The 17,213-nt window shown below is 26.5% G+C and overlaps 1 protein-coding gene across 1 annotated transcript; it reads left to right on the top strand.

The window, feature by feature from the left end:
- Positions 1-2,391: 2,391 nt before the first annotated feature.
- Positions 2,392-16,723, top strand: LOC107446965 (Methylthioadenosine phosphorylase). Its single transcript, XM_016061754.4, has 10 exons — positions 2,392-2,623; positions 2,701-2,787; positions 2,949-3,007; positions 5,806-5,973; positions 7,768-7,870; positions 10,964-11,116; positions 11,197-11,283; positions 13,700-13,822; positions 15,006-15,060; positions 16,376-16,723. The coding sequence occupies exons 1-9, from the start codon at positions 2,600-2,602 to the stop codon at positions 15,033-15,035; spliced, it is 834 nt and encodes a 277-aa protein (XP_015917240.1). The 5' UTR covers positions 2,392-2,599; the 3' UTR covers positions 15,036-15,060; positions 16,376-16,723.
- Positions 16,724-17,213: the final 490 nt, after the last annotated feature.

Genomic DNA, 17,213 nt, shown 5'->3' with positions numbered 1-17,213 from the left:
ATGTCTGCCTAAATTGATTATCACAACAAGGACACTTTAAAAGACAGTCTTTAGAAAAGTCTGTACTTAATATATTCCTTTACTTGACATGAGGTTATGACTAAAAATACTTCTAAAGTTTGTAACGAACGTTCAAAAAATTAACAAATAAATAAAAATTTATTGCATTACATCAAGTGGTTCATAAGGTAAATTTTTTCATAAAAAAGAAAGAAAGCGTATGCAAATATCAACACAATCTATTTTACAATTTCCAAAGACTGAAATAATTAGCTATTTTATTCCTCATGTGGTGCCCTAACACAAACATTAAGAAAAAACACATTAGTACAAATCTTTTTTTCGTCAAATTTTATTTGCAAGATGTTTTTTTTTTAATGGCGGGCACTTGGGACGTAGACCCATTGGCCTCAGGAATGCCAGAACTGCTACTCTCTTCTCGTTACCCAGTGGGCACCTGTGGCGAAGCCACAGCGGTGGAGCAGCGTCACCCACGTCACACAACCACAAACCCGTTTATAGGGCGGGTCACATATACACACAAAGGAGAAAGGACATGGAACACAAAGAGAGAGAAAGAAACATCCATGCCCTGAGCAGGATTCGAAACCGCGATCATCGGCTCAGCAGTCAGGCGCGCTAACCACGCGGTCACCTGGTTGGCATTTGCGAGATGTAATTTTATTTATCGTGCATTGTTGTAGGGAAGAGCAAGATTCTTTTTTTTTTTTTTTTTTAATGGGATTACATACATTTGCTGACTTGTGTGCTCAATATAGGCTTATAAGTCATTGTCAAGTAGAAAATACAGATAGAACAATTCAGAGAAAGACATCACAAAGAATACATCCAGGGTTACGGCGGGATTCGAACCCGCTACCTCCACGCTTAACAGAGCGTTTGGACCGACGATACCGCTCGGCCAGGGAGGCCCCTAGCAAAATTCTGTGCAGATGCATGGTTCTCCATGGGTTCAGCGTAGTGTTTACATGCAGTTTTTACGATCCCATGAAAAAAACATGTTTTCCTCCATAAAAATTTGTAAAATTTCCCTCGCTTTTTTCGTTTTATAAAATAAATCTTTTCCTTATGGTTAACCATCCTCATCAAAAATTCTCATTGTTTATGCCACTTCTGTGAACATCTCGGTGGACACTATAACTTTATTGCAGCTGCACATATATACAGAAGAACACTCAAATAACAGGAAAGCTTTATTAAGAAGAAGTTTTGGAGTTAATAAAAAAAATAAATAATAAAAAAAAATTCCTTTTCACAAAAGTTTGTTAAGGACATCCAAAAATTTACACTAGCAATAAGGATACTGCAAAATATTGAATAATCCTACCCACAAATTGAGTAGTTATTTATTCAATAAAAAGAAACATAGAAAGTAGTTATTTTATTTATTTCACTTTGAGTGTACTTTTCATGTTGAATTTCATGTGTTCAAATGTATTAAAAGTATAAAAAAAATATTTTTATGGATGATTATTAATGATGTACGCATTCGAAATAAAGAAAAATTTCCTAATTTAAGTTTTTGTAATTATTAATAACTCTAAATATTAGCCATATTATAAAAATATAATCCAATATATATATAAAATATATTCCTATATATTCGAATCAGTCATAAATAACAAACCAATACCTGTCAATAAACATGAGTTAGCAGTATTTACCAAATTTTTGTTAAGAAAAACCTGTGATTTGAAGTAGTGTACTACAAGTAGTGAAACTACAGTAGTCGCTACTTTTTTTTGTAGTGTAACGTGAAGAAAAAAAGTATTGTAGTGAGTAGAGCGATAGAAAAATCCCTTGTAGGTCACCCTTTTGAGTTGAAGTGCTGGAACGTGAAGCTAGTTATTAAATCAAAAATCATTCAGGGTAATCTGTTTTTTTTTTTTTTTCTTTCCAGATCACATTATAGATTAAATTTTGAGCTTAAAAAACAAGTTTCCGATTGTAAATTCCGGACCGCATTTTAAAATGTTTTGAATCAATGGATCTTTAAAAGTTCATTAAAGTTTGTAAAAATTCAAAGTTTGTAAATTCAAAGTTCGCAAAAAAAAAAAATTCATTAATTGTTTGTAAAATTAGGGATTCTTTTTTATTCAAGGTTTTATGCAATTTCTTAGGGGGTCTTAATAAAAAGAAACACATTCTTAGGGGGTCCTAATAAAAAGAACACTCCTAGATTTACTTTCTTTTTTCCTCTTCCTCTTTGAAAAGATGTTTGTTACCTTGACATTGACCAAAACGAACAATAATGGATATTGTTTTCAGTAGAAATGTACTTTCTGCAAATTATACTTCCTCTCGACGGTGATTAGAAAAGTGTAAATCATACAGTGTGAACGGCCTTTTGAGCGCATGCACCAATGATGATTCTTTAATTATGGATCATTTATGCAACAAAAGCACGCATTGTTTTCAATTATCATCTAAAAATGTTTCTTAACTGAAACCGATACATGACCATATCAGCTGTCGGCAGTTCATTTATCAGATTTGAATTTGGGATTGAGGGTTTGAGAAATTTTGTTCAGTAAGGACATCATTTGACTTGTTATAACGACCTTACGTATTATTTAATATGTCGGAGAAAAGGACAATAAAGGTAGTGTTTAATAATTTCTACTTCCAACGTATTTTATTAAATTTTATAAAATATTTACTTAAGTTGAAACTTTTCAGATAGGAATTATTGGAGGATCTGGTTTGGATGATCCTGATATTTTGAAGGATAGAAAAGAGATCACTGTCGACACCCCATATGGTTCGGTAAATTTCGCAATGTGATTGTTGTAAATAATCCCCTATTCATCAAGGGTGTGACTTTCATAATTGTTTTTATCATTTATCGTCTGCTGAAACGAAAAAAATATTTTCTGCATTGTATTTTTCTTGAGCAGAATATCAATTAAAGTTTATATTTTTTACAGCCTTCTGATTGTTTGATCCTGGGAACAATTCAAGGGGTTGATTGTATTCTACTAGCTAGGTATGTTCCCCTTTAATTGCGTTATTGTGAAGTGATCAGACGTCCTCAAATTTAGAAGACAATACTCTATATTTCAATAATTGTCTTTAGAAACTTTCAAACTCTTTGAGGACAAAAAATGTCCTGAAATTTTAACACATGTACATAAATTTCTCAGAAAAATTTTCATACTTTTTATAAGCAATAAAATATAAAAATAAAACTGAAGCGTTCTTGTTTTTAAAACTAGATCATTTTGTTTTGCAGAGTAAACCTGCAAAAATGCATTGAAAACTAAAGTGATTTCATTAAATAAAAAACATAATAATAATCAAATCATATAACTATGCATTTTACTTGTGCAAAGTAAATGGCTGCTTTGTAATGAAATCGAATTTGAGAAAGATAATTTTACACCTGAAATTAATTATTAATTAATTTTAAAGAAAAATATTTTCCAAATATATGGAGATGTCCCCAAATCGTAAAAGTTTTTGAGGATAGTTTGTGTTGTCCTCAAATCATGGTTTAGAAACCTGGTCACCTTACCTTATACTAAAAAAGAATCTATTTACATTGGTCTAGAATATATTTTCTATTTATCTTCTTTTAGAAGATGATCATGAAGAATTTTTTTGTTTACTCAATAATGGTTTTTTAGTATTATTTCATTTCAAAATATTTTTCAAAATTAAAAAATATAATATTTAAATAATTGTATGGCATGTATTGAATTTCTTGATTACTAAATGAGTAAAAGTTTTTATTTAGTACGGCATAATGTGAAAACAATACATTTTATAATTTAATCATAATGATCAATATGCATATCCTGTGATGGCAGGATATGCATGATTGATTTAACTAATGCTGGATCACAGTAAATGTTGAACTATAATGCTGTATCACTTAAAAATTTGACTTTTTTCTTCTCAAATCTTAATTATTATTCCTTCAAAATATTATTTATAAAAAGAAAAATTTATATCAGCTAAATTTTTTATTTTGGTGCAATTACTGTGGACAATTTCACTTGCCACAAAGATGCTATTGTGTATAGTGTTTTTTTTTCCCCTCATTTTCTTCAAATAAGATATTTTTCTTATTTCACCATATTTTTACTTTTTATTTTACTTTTACTCAGGGCTTGTTGATTTAAATCACAATTTAAATTATGATTTAAATCGAATGATTTTTTTAAAAAAAATCATTGATTTAAATCAACTAATTTTTTTTAATATATATGATTATAAAAGTTAAAAAACAGTGTTTTAAATTATTGATACTTTTATTAATTAATTTTAGTTAACGAAATTACTTTCTTTCTTGGTGTGTGTTAAATTCCAACACATTTGAAATTACATTTTTAAAAATCTTTTGATTCTTGAGATTGAAAGTACAGATTAAAGTAAACATTTAATGCTGTCTTAATATAGACTTGCATAGCTGTAGAAAGTAATTATTAAACATGAATTTTTACAAAAAATAATGTAAGTATTGTTAATTAAAATTCTACCCTTTGAAAGAAAAAGCGTGGAATTAAAATCTACATTATATTTTATTGGTGGAAAATGTATATTTCTGAAGCTTGAGGTTATATTAAAAAGAAATTACCCTAATTTGCCAAAAATAGAAAGAAAAAAAAAGGCCAATAAATTCAGATATTTTTTTTCTGACATAGTGTCATTCTTCTCTTTCAAAGTCTATTTGAAACAGTAGGGTTATTAACTGGTATTTTTTTCTCATAATATGTTTACAGTATCTTTGACATCTGATTTTCTATATAGAAATTTTGTAAAAAAAAAATTCCTATGAGTACATAGATTTAAAAAAAAAAATTTTTTTTTTAGCTTAACTTATCTATTTTGATATAGAATTAAAAATGAATATTTTAATATAAAAATATATAGATTAAATATTTATTTATTTTTTGATGAATGACTACATTTATAAACACAATCTGTTACATTTATTTTGTCATTTTAAAAATCAAGTGAAAAAAAAATTCAATTAAAATTATGGTTTGCTTATGTTTGTTTGTTTGGTTTGTTTTAATAGTTAAAGTACAGGGGTCTGTCCAAGGGAAGTTTACTACTGCTTATTGGTACGTTCACAAATTTAACTTTAGGAAAAACGGTAGAATAATTTCACTAAATACTTTTTTCTTAAAATTTTATTTTTGTGTCTCGTAAGAAACGATAAATCCAAATTTTTAACATATTTGTGTTGATTTTTTAATTTAATTTTTAATTTTCAAAAATTATGTCTAAATTTTTACAAAATAGTTATCTCTCAGAAAAACCTAGATGACCCATAAAGTATTCTTTAAATTCTCTATTTCAACTAGTCTTTAAATTTCAATCATGCATTTGTTTCAAAATGGTTGCTATGCATTCGAAGCTATGTATTATAATGAAAAATTATTTAGTCAGTTAAAATATTGTTATAATATAGTTTTAATAATAATTTAATTTTGATTAAGCATTTATAAAGTTTTTTTAATCATAAATTAAAGTTCTTACAGTGTATTTGAAGAAAAATAAAAAAAATCTGATTTAAATATAAAAAAATCCCATTTAAATAAAAAAATCATGAACCCTGCTTTTACTAATGTAAATGTTGTAGTTGCACAACCACAATATAAATTTAAACAAACAAGCAAATCATTGCTATTAATTTATAATTTTGTATAATTATGTGTAAATAACCTAAAATTCTAAATTTTGTAAATTTTTTTAAAAAATTTCATGCCTTATTTTGGCAAAGCCATGTGGAGAAAAGTCCAAAACAATATATATATGCATATTTTTCTTTTATAGGCATGGAAGAAAGCATTCCATAATGCCATCTAATGTCAACTATAGGGCTAATATACATGCTCTTAAAGAACAAGGCTGCACACATGTGATTGTAACAAATGCTTGTGGATCATTGAAAGAAGAAATAAAACCAGGGGAGCTTATATTTCCAGACCAGTTTATTGATCGGTTTGTATAAATCTCAAAATCAACTAGGAACGTTTAATAGAGTGTCTAAAATTTGACTCCTGATTTGAAAAATTAATTAAAGGAAGGAAGTAAAAATGTACTTTTTACTGTGTCCCGTTTAAGAAGGAAGAGAATTTCTTTTCACCTTGTTTCAAAATCAATAACTAAAATTAAAAACTGGAAATTTTTTTCTTTCAAACTAATCACCATTAACAGCAGCACTCTGCTGCTTACCTGAGAACCAAATGACTTGCCAAAGTTGCAACTCATTTTTTTTGTTGATATAATGAAAATATTGTTTTAATTTTTTTTCAATTAGCTACAAAAATTAGCTTCATTATTGACAAACTTAGGAACTCATTTTGAATTTGGAGTGTTTAAAAAAAAAAAGAAGAATCCCTGGTTTTTTAAGTTGGTAGCTGCAAAACTTATTTGTTTACCTTCTTTTTTTTTTATTGGATTTTCAAATTGTTGGTCATCTTTAAGACAGCCAATATTTAATAATTATATATTTTGTGTTACAATGTTATTAAATTATGTATGATGTTTTCTATGCTTGGGAGCCCTGCAAGCTCTTAACTGTCTATACTTCTATGTTACTGTTTTTGATGTGTTTTGATTCCATTTGGCTCACAACATGATCATTATGTTTTGAGACTATATTTAGTAATATTTCTTGTATATGTTTATTTTTTTACCTTATTTGTTATTTGTGTTTAAAAAAAGATTCTTTATAAGAATCGTCATTTCACGACCTGTTATTTCAAGACTTAAAAACTGTCACTTGAAAAAAGAATCCTTATAAACATGTCTTACCTTGTTAACAATATACCAATTTCGGAATTTAGACCTAAATGATAATTTGTGAAATTAACTTAATCTCAATGCTCGAACAATGTCCTAACACTAACATATGATGAGAGACAGCTTACTCCAAGAACACGCAGTAATGAACAGTAAAAAGAAGCCAAATCAGAACTGTCAAAAAGAGAGTTCTTTCTAAATCTAGCAACAGTGGCACCTTTTTTAACAATACATCCCTAAATAACTGAAAAAATGTTTCACTTCAAACTCATCAGAATTACTTAATATCATTAATATCTTATGAAATACAGCAATTTTGAGCTCAGAAATTATATAGTTTATTTATTTTGTTTAAAACAAAATATCTGTTTGAAAATATCACTCACATAATAAGCTGTAGTAAGCAGCTGTATACTTTCTAACCGGAAGCAGTCAAGAGCTCTAGATTGTTTTTGTTTAAATTTATATTGAAAATACCAGCCATATGTCTTGAGGTTCCATAATTACTGTTCAATAATTTTATTTTCAAACATATTTTGTATTAAGTTTCAAATTAACTTTCCCTATATTACATATTTAATCTAATCAAGTATTCATTCCAATACTTGTCTTGACAGATAGATTAAAAAAAATAGTGTTTAGAATATGTAAAATAAAATTCCATTTTAAATAAAACGATTTATCAAGTATATTTCTAAAAATTCAATTCAATTAATCATTTTAAACCAATTTTGTATGGAAAAAATTTTTTAAGAAAGAAAACTAAATGCATGTAAGTTTTGAATTATAATTCAGCAGTGTTTAGTATGGGATATATTTATGATTTCTTTAAAAAAGAAGCAATCGACGCAATGCTTTTACATAAAATGTTTTCATCACAAAACAACATCAACACTATATATATATAAATGTGTTATTATATTAAATTACTATAAATTAATTTTATTTTTATTGTAGATAATTTAAATTTTGTTTTTGATATTTATGTAGGACTACAAAAAGACACAGTACCTTTTATGATGGAGAGCCTACTTCTCCAAAAGGTGTTTGTCACATACCAATGCATACTCCTTTTTGTCCTGATACTCGTCAGGTGCGTTTTCAATTGTTTTAATCATTTTATAATTATTATTATAATTTTAATCTATCATCTTAAATTCTTTATAATATAAAAAAGTACCAACTTTTACATTTTTTTACTGAAAATTCTTTTTAATGGTTGATGTGAAATAACAACTATAATTTATTATTTTTTAAAAAAAAATCATATGGTATCTGTATTCTCAGATCATGTATTTATTTCTGATAATTTAGCAAATATAAATACTGTTTTGTCTTACAGGTGCAAACTTCTCTAAGAACATACTATGTATACAGAAAAATATTTACCATATACTAAAAAGAAAAATGTGGTTTAAAAATTTTAGATTTGATTTTTTTATGAACCTCATTCAAAAAGAAAAAGAAAAAAAAACACATACTTTTTCATTGGTAAGGTGTAAAAAGTATCAAGAATTTTTTCAAGTTTAATTTTTTTAAGTGTATGTCATCTTTATTAGTTTTTTAAATAATAATTGTTTTGTATTTAGTCAATAGAAAAAAAAGCACCCAAAAGGTTTTTTTTTTTAAATTTTTATTTAGCCCTACATTTAGTAACTCCCTTTTTAGAAGTAAGAATCAAGCCACTATTGTGTAAAGATAAATTTTAATATTTGTTTGCTAAATGTTAATTGTAAATCCTTATATATTTAAATATACTTTACTTGTTTTTTTTTTCTTTCTTTTTTTGAATGGAAAAATTTTAAATTATGGCATATTGATTTATTACTTAAATTTTTATTTTCATTTTACTATGAGGAGAAATATGGAAAATTAAATGTCATGAAATAAAAAATTGCAGAAAAAATATAGTTACCACAACAATAACTTCCAGAATCTTAAAAATGGCAAAAATACAAATTTTATATGGATTCAAGCCAACCCGTGTTTGTTTGTTTTCCGGAAAATTAAGGGTTTTATTATTTTTTTTTTAGAGAAACCCAATTGTAACTTTTATTTTTTTAAAAAAAAAACAAAACAAAAAAAAACAATACTAAATGGCTGTAAAATTGATATTGTGAAAAGTGCCATTGTATATCCAGAATCTTCAAAACTTCTGCATGTCCAGGCAATAGATTTCTCTTGATAATAGATCTTTAAAGTAAATAAAGATCAAAATATGTTATTTAATAAAATAACAAGAAATGAATGATAATTAAAGTCAATATTTATACAATAACATTTTGTTATCAGTTACTTGAAATTTTGAAAATGAAATAATGTTAAGTAGGATGAAATAAATGTCATTAATATAATATTTTTTCTTAAAAAAAAAGTAAGCAAAGATATGTTGAACTTTCTTTCAATGATTAAAGATATTTTCTCTTATATTTATTTAATGTGAAGAGCAAGCAGTGCAGATATTCAGATAAAGATAAGATTGAAAAGCAAGCTTCAGATTGGAATGGAGAATCAATCCTATTTAAGGAAGTACAAAAAAAAATACTATCAAACTAGAAATGGAATGGAGTAGATTTTTTTTAATGGAAATATTGTTAATTTGACCCAAAACAAAGCCTATCAGCAGGTGTTTCTTTCAAACATTATTAATATTAAGCTTAATAAATATTCATAGTTTATTCCTCTCACTGAAATTTTTTATTTATTTATTTTACTGTTTTTGTTTTTCTGACTATTCTTAAAGTGTTCTCTTTAATGCAATGCAATCTCTTTAATGCAATGTTTGCGTATTCTAAATGCAGCAACGGTATAAAGAAAAAATATTTTTTTATTTGGAAAAAAGAAAAGAAATTTCTTTATTTTGATTGTTAAAAAGTATCTGTAACAGGGTGCGTAGCGTTTGTAAAAAGTACTTAAAGGTGCTTTTTTGGGGATTTCGTTTTTAAAAGCTTTTAAAGGTGCTTTTTTCAGCTGGCGTTTTTAAAAAGTGCTTTTTTTTCGAATAATTTTTTTTCTTTCCTTCAGTGATATCTGGTGGATCCCATGCATTTCACGAAAAATGGGGAGTTTGCTACGAAATCATTGACGCGGACTTCATGTCGTACCCATGTTATGACTTGCGCATGCGCACACTTGAAACCGAAACCCGAGTGCTCCAATTCGGATAGAGAATATCAGATCCTTATGAAATGTTTTTCTTTTTAATTTAATTTATTTTTGTTCTTGTTTATTTTATTTTACTTCTAACACTTTTTTTGACGTAGGGGGTAAGGGTACTTTTATTCTGAGTTCAGGGTCAAGTTGAATTCACTCAGTGATGCGGGAAGGTACTGATTGTTTTGATTTACGCCCATTTCTTTTTTGTTTTTTTTAACGCTAAAACTGTTTATAAAAAGTTTTTGTTTTTCAATTATATCATTGATAGAATATGAATTTTTTGAGTGCTTGAAAATTTTTGTAAAGTGCTTGAAAAGTTTTTAAAAAGTGCTTATTTTTGATTCAAAGATTTGGCTACGCACCCTGTGTAAAATAGATGTCCGGATATGGACTTAGTACTGTACATACATATATGTAGTATTAAATCCTCCTTGGCAAGGGCCGTCAATTTTTTTTATCATCAATCCCAAAAATTTTATAATTCTCTTATTGACCTCCTCTATAAAAAATAACCAAAGAAAAAAAACTCAACCTGTTTCTGAAATGATTTATTTTATTTTCACAATTCAGCAGTTTTCATAGCATCATTGTTAAAAGTTTTCCCACTAAAAAGGCCCAAAGGTTTTTCTTTCACTCATTTGTTTTGATATAAAACCAAATCTTATATAATCCCCTGAATACTGCCCGTATGACCAGTCAAATTCTGAAAAGCAATGTTTTATGTTCACATGTTATGCAGATCTTTCAAATAATTAAAAAAGCATTTCAAGAATTTTTAAAATATCTTATTGAAACATAGTTTTGAGTTTTAAAAATTTTTGATTACAGATTAAAATATTAGCTTGTTAAAAATGGTATATTTATAAATTGTTCTTTCAAAATTTCAATTTATAAAAATTTTATAAGTATATGTTTTTTTTTCTTCTTTTTTTTAAATTAAAGATTCAAGCTTTCTTTATATACCCAGATTTTAAGTAAGAATTCTACGTTTTTCAAATGGTTATTAAAAAAAATTATTTACATTTTTCAGATTTTGAAAGAAGTTGCATGTGAATTAAAATTTCCGTACCATGAAAAGGGTACCATAGTTGTTATTGAGGGACCACGATTTTCAACTCAAGCAGAAAGTCATCTTTTTCGATCCTGGGGCTGTGACATCATTGGCATGACTACTGTCCCTGAGGTAAACAGCCATCATGTCCATTACTTCTTAAGTCTTCTCTTTTCATTTTAAGATAATTTATGATCATATTTTCTTTTAAGGTTGTGCTTGCTAATGAACTTGGCCTATGTTATGCTACTATTGGTCTGCCTACAGATTATGATAGTTGGAGATTTGATAAAGACGGAGTAAGCTGATTTAGAATTTTATTGAAAATGTATACTAAGTTATTTCTGCATTTATTTAATATCTTTTGTGTTCTTAAATTCTTTCTGGGGATGATTTATGTAAAATATTAAATTATGTATTTTTACTTGCATAATATTTTTATAAAACCCAATGCCTTGTCCTGGGAAGTGATCAGGAATGTGTCAAGAATCTATTAAGTTATTCTGGTGGTAGCAGTGCTACTGCTAAAGTCTCATAAGCGGGGCAGTTCAGTAATACCCTGGTCTTCCAAGTTTGAGATTAAGCATAGGGTTAACAATCTTATCTTGTTTTTTCAAGATTCGGTTGTTACAAAAACTGAAAAATATGAAATAAGGATTTTTAAATTTAGCTAAAGGAATATCCTTTCAGGATGCATTTCTTTTTTCATACTATCAATGATCCATCACCTATCATTTAAATTTAAGTATTTTGATTATTATTTACTAGTTATTATTAAATTAGAATTATATACAAATGCCTATCATATTATTTTATAGTAATCAATATTAAGAAGCATTTTTGATGTTTCTAAATCTCTTTATTCCTGATTTTTATTGTTTTGGTTTTAATAATAATTGGAGTGATGAAAGGAAATTAAAAGTTTTGAGTTAAATGCATTTTATCTGTTGATAGTTTAGTTACTTTCCTACATAATGGTTTCGTGCTTTTCAAAAATGCTTTTATAAATAAATAAGTTGCTTTTATTACATACCAAAGCATCGTCTATAATTATCTTAAAACTAATGTACTATTAATTACATTGTTTCATTGAAATACTAAGTTTTTGAAGGTTTTATTTGTATATTTAAAAAAATTTAAACTAAGTTAGGAATAAAAAATCATACAGCTGAACTCGTTTATAAGGAATACAAAAAAGACAGAAGTAATTTCTTGATAAATCCTGATGCTGATTGAATCCAAGTAAGTCAGAATTAAATACTTTATTTTATTTTTTTTTTTTTTACAATTTCAAGGAAATTGTTTGATAGAAGCTAGGAAGGATTTATAAATAAATACGTTCGAGTACTAAAATTGCTGACGTATGACTTTCCGACAGCAAGTTTTGATGGAAATAAGTTTTTTAATGACTGAAAAAAAAACTAAATATAGGGTTACTTTTTTGTATCTAACAAGAATATGGGTAATAATGTTTCAAATCTGACAGGGCATGAAATAAATCATCTGTTACTGAAGTAACTCTGTTAATTAAGATGGAATGGGAAATACTTAAAATAATAAAGCAATTATTGCTTATCTATAACTGCAGTTAAAGAAAAGAACATTAAAAAAACTGAAATAAGTCTCGAGTTCTTATTTTTTCGAGAGTTAAATTTTTTTGTTTGTTTAAAAATTTTATAATCAAAAGATTTCAATAATGCATGTGGAACAGAAGCTCTAACTCAATGGTACTTTGAAAAGTGTTTTGTAATTTTATGTACCACATTATGGAAATTTTTTTTTTCATTATTAAAATGTATCTATTATAATAAAGGGATCAGTTTATGTGTCTGTCTCTCTTATAACTTCATAACCATTTGTGCTAGCGTTCAGTAATTGTGACAGTTGCAGCAAGGGGTAATTTTAACTTCCAATTCTAAAATCTAATAAGGATTTTTAATCAGTTTGTTCAAAAACTATGTTTTAAAATTTTTTTCTCATATGCATTGGTGAACATGAGAAAAATTCATTTTTGAAACAGAACGCTACTGACTGTTCAATTATTTAAAAGAATGAATGTGATGTTTGCTAGCTTTCCCTTTTGAATCAAAAATGAGTTTTAATGGGAGTTTATTGCATGTTTTTTTCATAATTATTTATTTTTATTGATTATGTCAGATAAATATAATTAAAATTAGCTTGAGATAAACCACCAAATTAGTAGTTAGGAAATGATCTGAAACTGTATGTTAAACTCATGTATAGTTATGCTTTCAAAAATTGTTTCTTTAATGGTACTTGAAATAAAAAAAATAAATTATATACTAAAGTGCAAATTGATTGTGGTAAATTTTGACTATCATGTTGCAATCAATAGTATTGAATTGCACAATTTTGATGTGTGATAATCAGCTGCATCATTCTAGTACTAAATGACACTGAGTAAAGATGATTCATTTATTAATTTTTTTAAACTTGTTTTCTGATTCTTAAAATCTAATCTTTTCATGAATCTCATAATGTAAAGCCAATAAGAATCAATAAAGAAATAATAATTAAGAATTAAAATTATTTAAACTTTTTAAATGTCTCTGTTTATGCTTTTCTGTTTTGTGCACGATTGTATTGTGTTATTTAATACAAATTTATGTAATACTTTTTACCCATTACTGGTCTTGAATATAGTTAAACATTGAAAGTTTTACTCATATAAATAATCTATTGTTTCCTTTACAGGTGTGTGTTGATGAAGTTATGGCAACTATGAAAGAAAATGCACATAGGGCTTCCCAGGTTATTGTAAAAGCTATCCCTGCTATTGCCAAGAAGGACTGGTCATCAATTTTGGATAATCACCTGGTAATTAATAAAATTTTATTCTATTTTAAAGTATGGATAGTTTTATTGAATGTGCCTGTAATGTTTTTTTGAATGACATAAATCCATACTGCTGAATATACAAGAATACAACTACTATGAATCTGTAAATTTTTTTGTTTTTATTAAAACTTTTATTTTTGTTGGTTTCATAATAATTTTTTTTGATATAAAAATTATTGTTTTAGTATCAATTCAATAATGTATTTTCTCTGATAGTTTTTTAATTACTTTCTTATTTCAGAAACTTCTAAAAGGTTGTAATGTTTATAGGCAAAAGTAAAGATTAAAATTTGTTTTAAACTTAGTTGTATTAAAATTATTTTGTGTCATAATTTTCAAAATACTTTTTCGGTTTCCATAAATTCCACATTCTGTTCTTATTAGATTAATGTGAATTTTTATTATATTTTTTGCACATGAATAATGAGCATTAATAGTCATTTTGTACCATTCTACACCTATCCTTTACTTTAATTTATTTGTTACAAATTATTCGAAGTTATTTTCATGATATTAGCAAAGATTCTAAATTATTTAATGCATATTTCATTAAAAATATTGTTTTTATGATATATTTGATTTATTTCAACCTCTAAGTTTAAAAAATCAATATTTATATGTTAAATAAGAGATATACACTAGTGTGCAAAAGCCTTCCCAAAGCCTTATTTATAATTTATATTATAAAATTCAACTAAATCTCAGCTTTACTTTAATTTTGAAATTTTATTGATGAATATAAACATGTTGTGTTACACAATCTTTCAATTTCTGAGCTTCTATTATTTGATAAAGTAAACAAACGTCTTAATGAGTGCAACGTAATCGGTTATTTGTATAATAATTGGGGTGTTTCAAATTCTATTTATTAATATTCTATTTATTAATATTCTATTTATTAATATTCCATTTATTAATATTATTTATTAATATTCTATTTATTAATTATTCTATTTCTAAATATTATTTATTAATATTGATATATCAATTCTATTTATTAACATGAAAAAACATTATAAATAAAGTTTATCTCATTTTTTTATTACGTTTGGTTTATGAAAACTTTTAGGTTTGGGCAAATACTTTTGCACGTTAGTGTATGTATTTTTAAAAAATGCATGTTTGTATTTGTTGCATAAAAAAATTTTGTTTAATTTTTTAGCAATGTGCTGATTCATCTGTTATGCGTTAAAAGTGTGATATGTTAAAGGTTATAGGTAAGCATACTAAAAAGAATAGATAAATACTGTTGAATATTTATCATGTCAATTGTTTTCACCCAAAAAAGTTTCTTAACCAAAATTGATTTCTGAATCTTTTTTCTTTCTTTCTGAAAACTCAATTTTTTTTCTATACCAAGTACCACAGAAACGTTTCTAAGTATTACAGGGGAAATATCATCAATGCCACAGTAAATACAGTGGCATTTAAGTTACATAAGTGCATAAAAATAACATAAATAAAATTTACTTGACTCAAGCATCTAGGATAAGAATCTAAGTGGTTTCAGCACTCTTACTTTATTTAAAGTGAATAAAAAATGCTTCACTTTTAATGTGCAATCATATCCGAAAAAATGATAATTTTAATCATTTTTTAAAAATTTTCCCTAAAAGAACTCGCAGTCAATGGAGGCATTTTTCAGTCAATAGAAGTAAACAAACATTTTTTAAACTCTTATTTTGAAGTGGTTTTTATCAAAAAAATGAGAAAGAAAGAAAAAGGTGAAAACTAAATTGGAAATTTTTCTTTCAAATTTTTTGAGTATCATTGACTCTACATTTTTGCAATTCACTCAAATTTGCAGGAAGTTTTTGCTGTAGCACGTAACAATGAACTCCCTGGTAAAGTGCATATTTAATTGAATGGTTTAAAACCACTCAGAGATGTTTGTTATCCATCCCATCAATTTTTATTATTTTATTTCTTTTAAAAAAGTTCTCATAAATTTTATTATGTTAACTACAGTTTTTAATAAATTTTCCAAATATAAGAATCTGATTTTGATGTATAGATATGTTCAACAAAATTTTAAATTTAGAAAAGAAAATACTAGGAGGAGCAAAACCACTGCAAATATTCTTATTGACTACCAGAAATTTTTGCTACCTACCAAGTTCTTGGAGCCATATATATATATATATGGATGATAGTTGACCCTTTGTCAACCCAATACATCCTATACGCTCTTAATTAGGATCAGGTTTGGACTCTTGACTGGCCAGTTCAATTGGTGTTCATGTTCTTGTGTAAGTGCATCTGTGTACACCTTATATTATAATTATGCTATTAGCCCACCTAAATAGTCGATGCACAATTGTTTTATAATTTGAAAAATACAGAAACTGATGATGAGTATTTGACAATCTTTTAGATCAGTTAAAAAATCATAAAAATAAAATATGAAAATATGTCTGTGATAAAAAGTCTTTAATTCTTCTTTTAAACCTTGTTTATGTACGAGAACAAGATTTAAAAATTAATATTGAAAGTAACAAGTGATTATGGAATTGAATAATTTCTCTTTTTTAGGTTAAAAAGAATCATCGTAATGTTGTGCCATATAAAAATTTGTTGAAGATTTCAAGTGCCATTCTGTTTTGTTTCAAAAACGTATCCATTTGTGTCGAATATTTCTGCAAAATAAATGAATCTCTGCTAAGTTTTCTTAAACTTGTGTTATTAAATAAGACATGATTTAAAATTAAACCCTATAAATATATTTTTATTTTATATTGAACTATTAAAATACAAATTTTTCACGAACAAAATGTGCTTTTTTCTAGTCTGTCCTTCAAAGTCATTTTACAATGATTGAACTGAATTTGCCACATGAATTGTAATTTTTTTTTTCTCTTAATAAAACTTATTTTTAATATGTATTTGTTTTCTTAATTGTGGTGACAATTGTTGTTGCTTAGCCGTATGGTTTAGTGTTCAGTGGAAGCCCATATGTCCTTGTTTTCCACACACAATGTAGTAAGGCTATTCTTTTGTTAATTAATACTTTCTGAAAAAATCAAAATATACTACTTTACTCCTATCTGGGATTTTTAGAAATTTATCTTTTTAAATAATTTTAAATGACACAAAATAATGACAAATATAACTACAGTACAGAACCCGTTATCCGGAAATCGAAAAACCGGAACGAAATTCGATAAATTTTCCAGCCATTGAAAAAAAAAATTTTTTTTTCCTCATGAGATTTTAGGATTTTTCCTTCTTTTTTGAAAGATGTTTACCTTACCATCAGTTTGGAAATAATCATTAGTGTATTGCTCCATCGTTTTTTCTTCTTTTTAAGATTATTTCCAAAAAAAAATGATTTTTTTTTAGTTGGGTTTAACAATAAAAAAAGCGGCTTTTT

This window comes from Parasteatoda tepidariorum, chromosome 9 (genome assembly GCF_043381705.1).
Source record: "Parasteatoda tepidariorum isolate YZ-2023 chromosome 9, CAS_Ptep_4.0, whole genome shotgun sequence".
NCBI lineage: Eukaryota > Metazoa > Arthropoda > Arachnida > Araneae > Theridiidae > Parasteatoda > Parasteatoda tepidariorum.
This window is presented reverse-complemented; position numbering and strand designations above follow the sequence as displayed.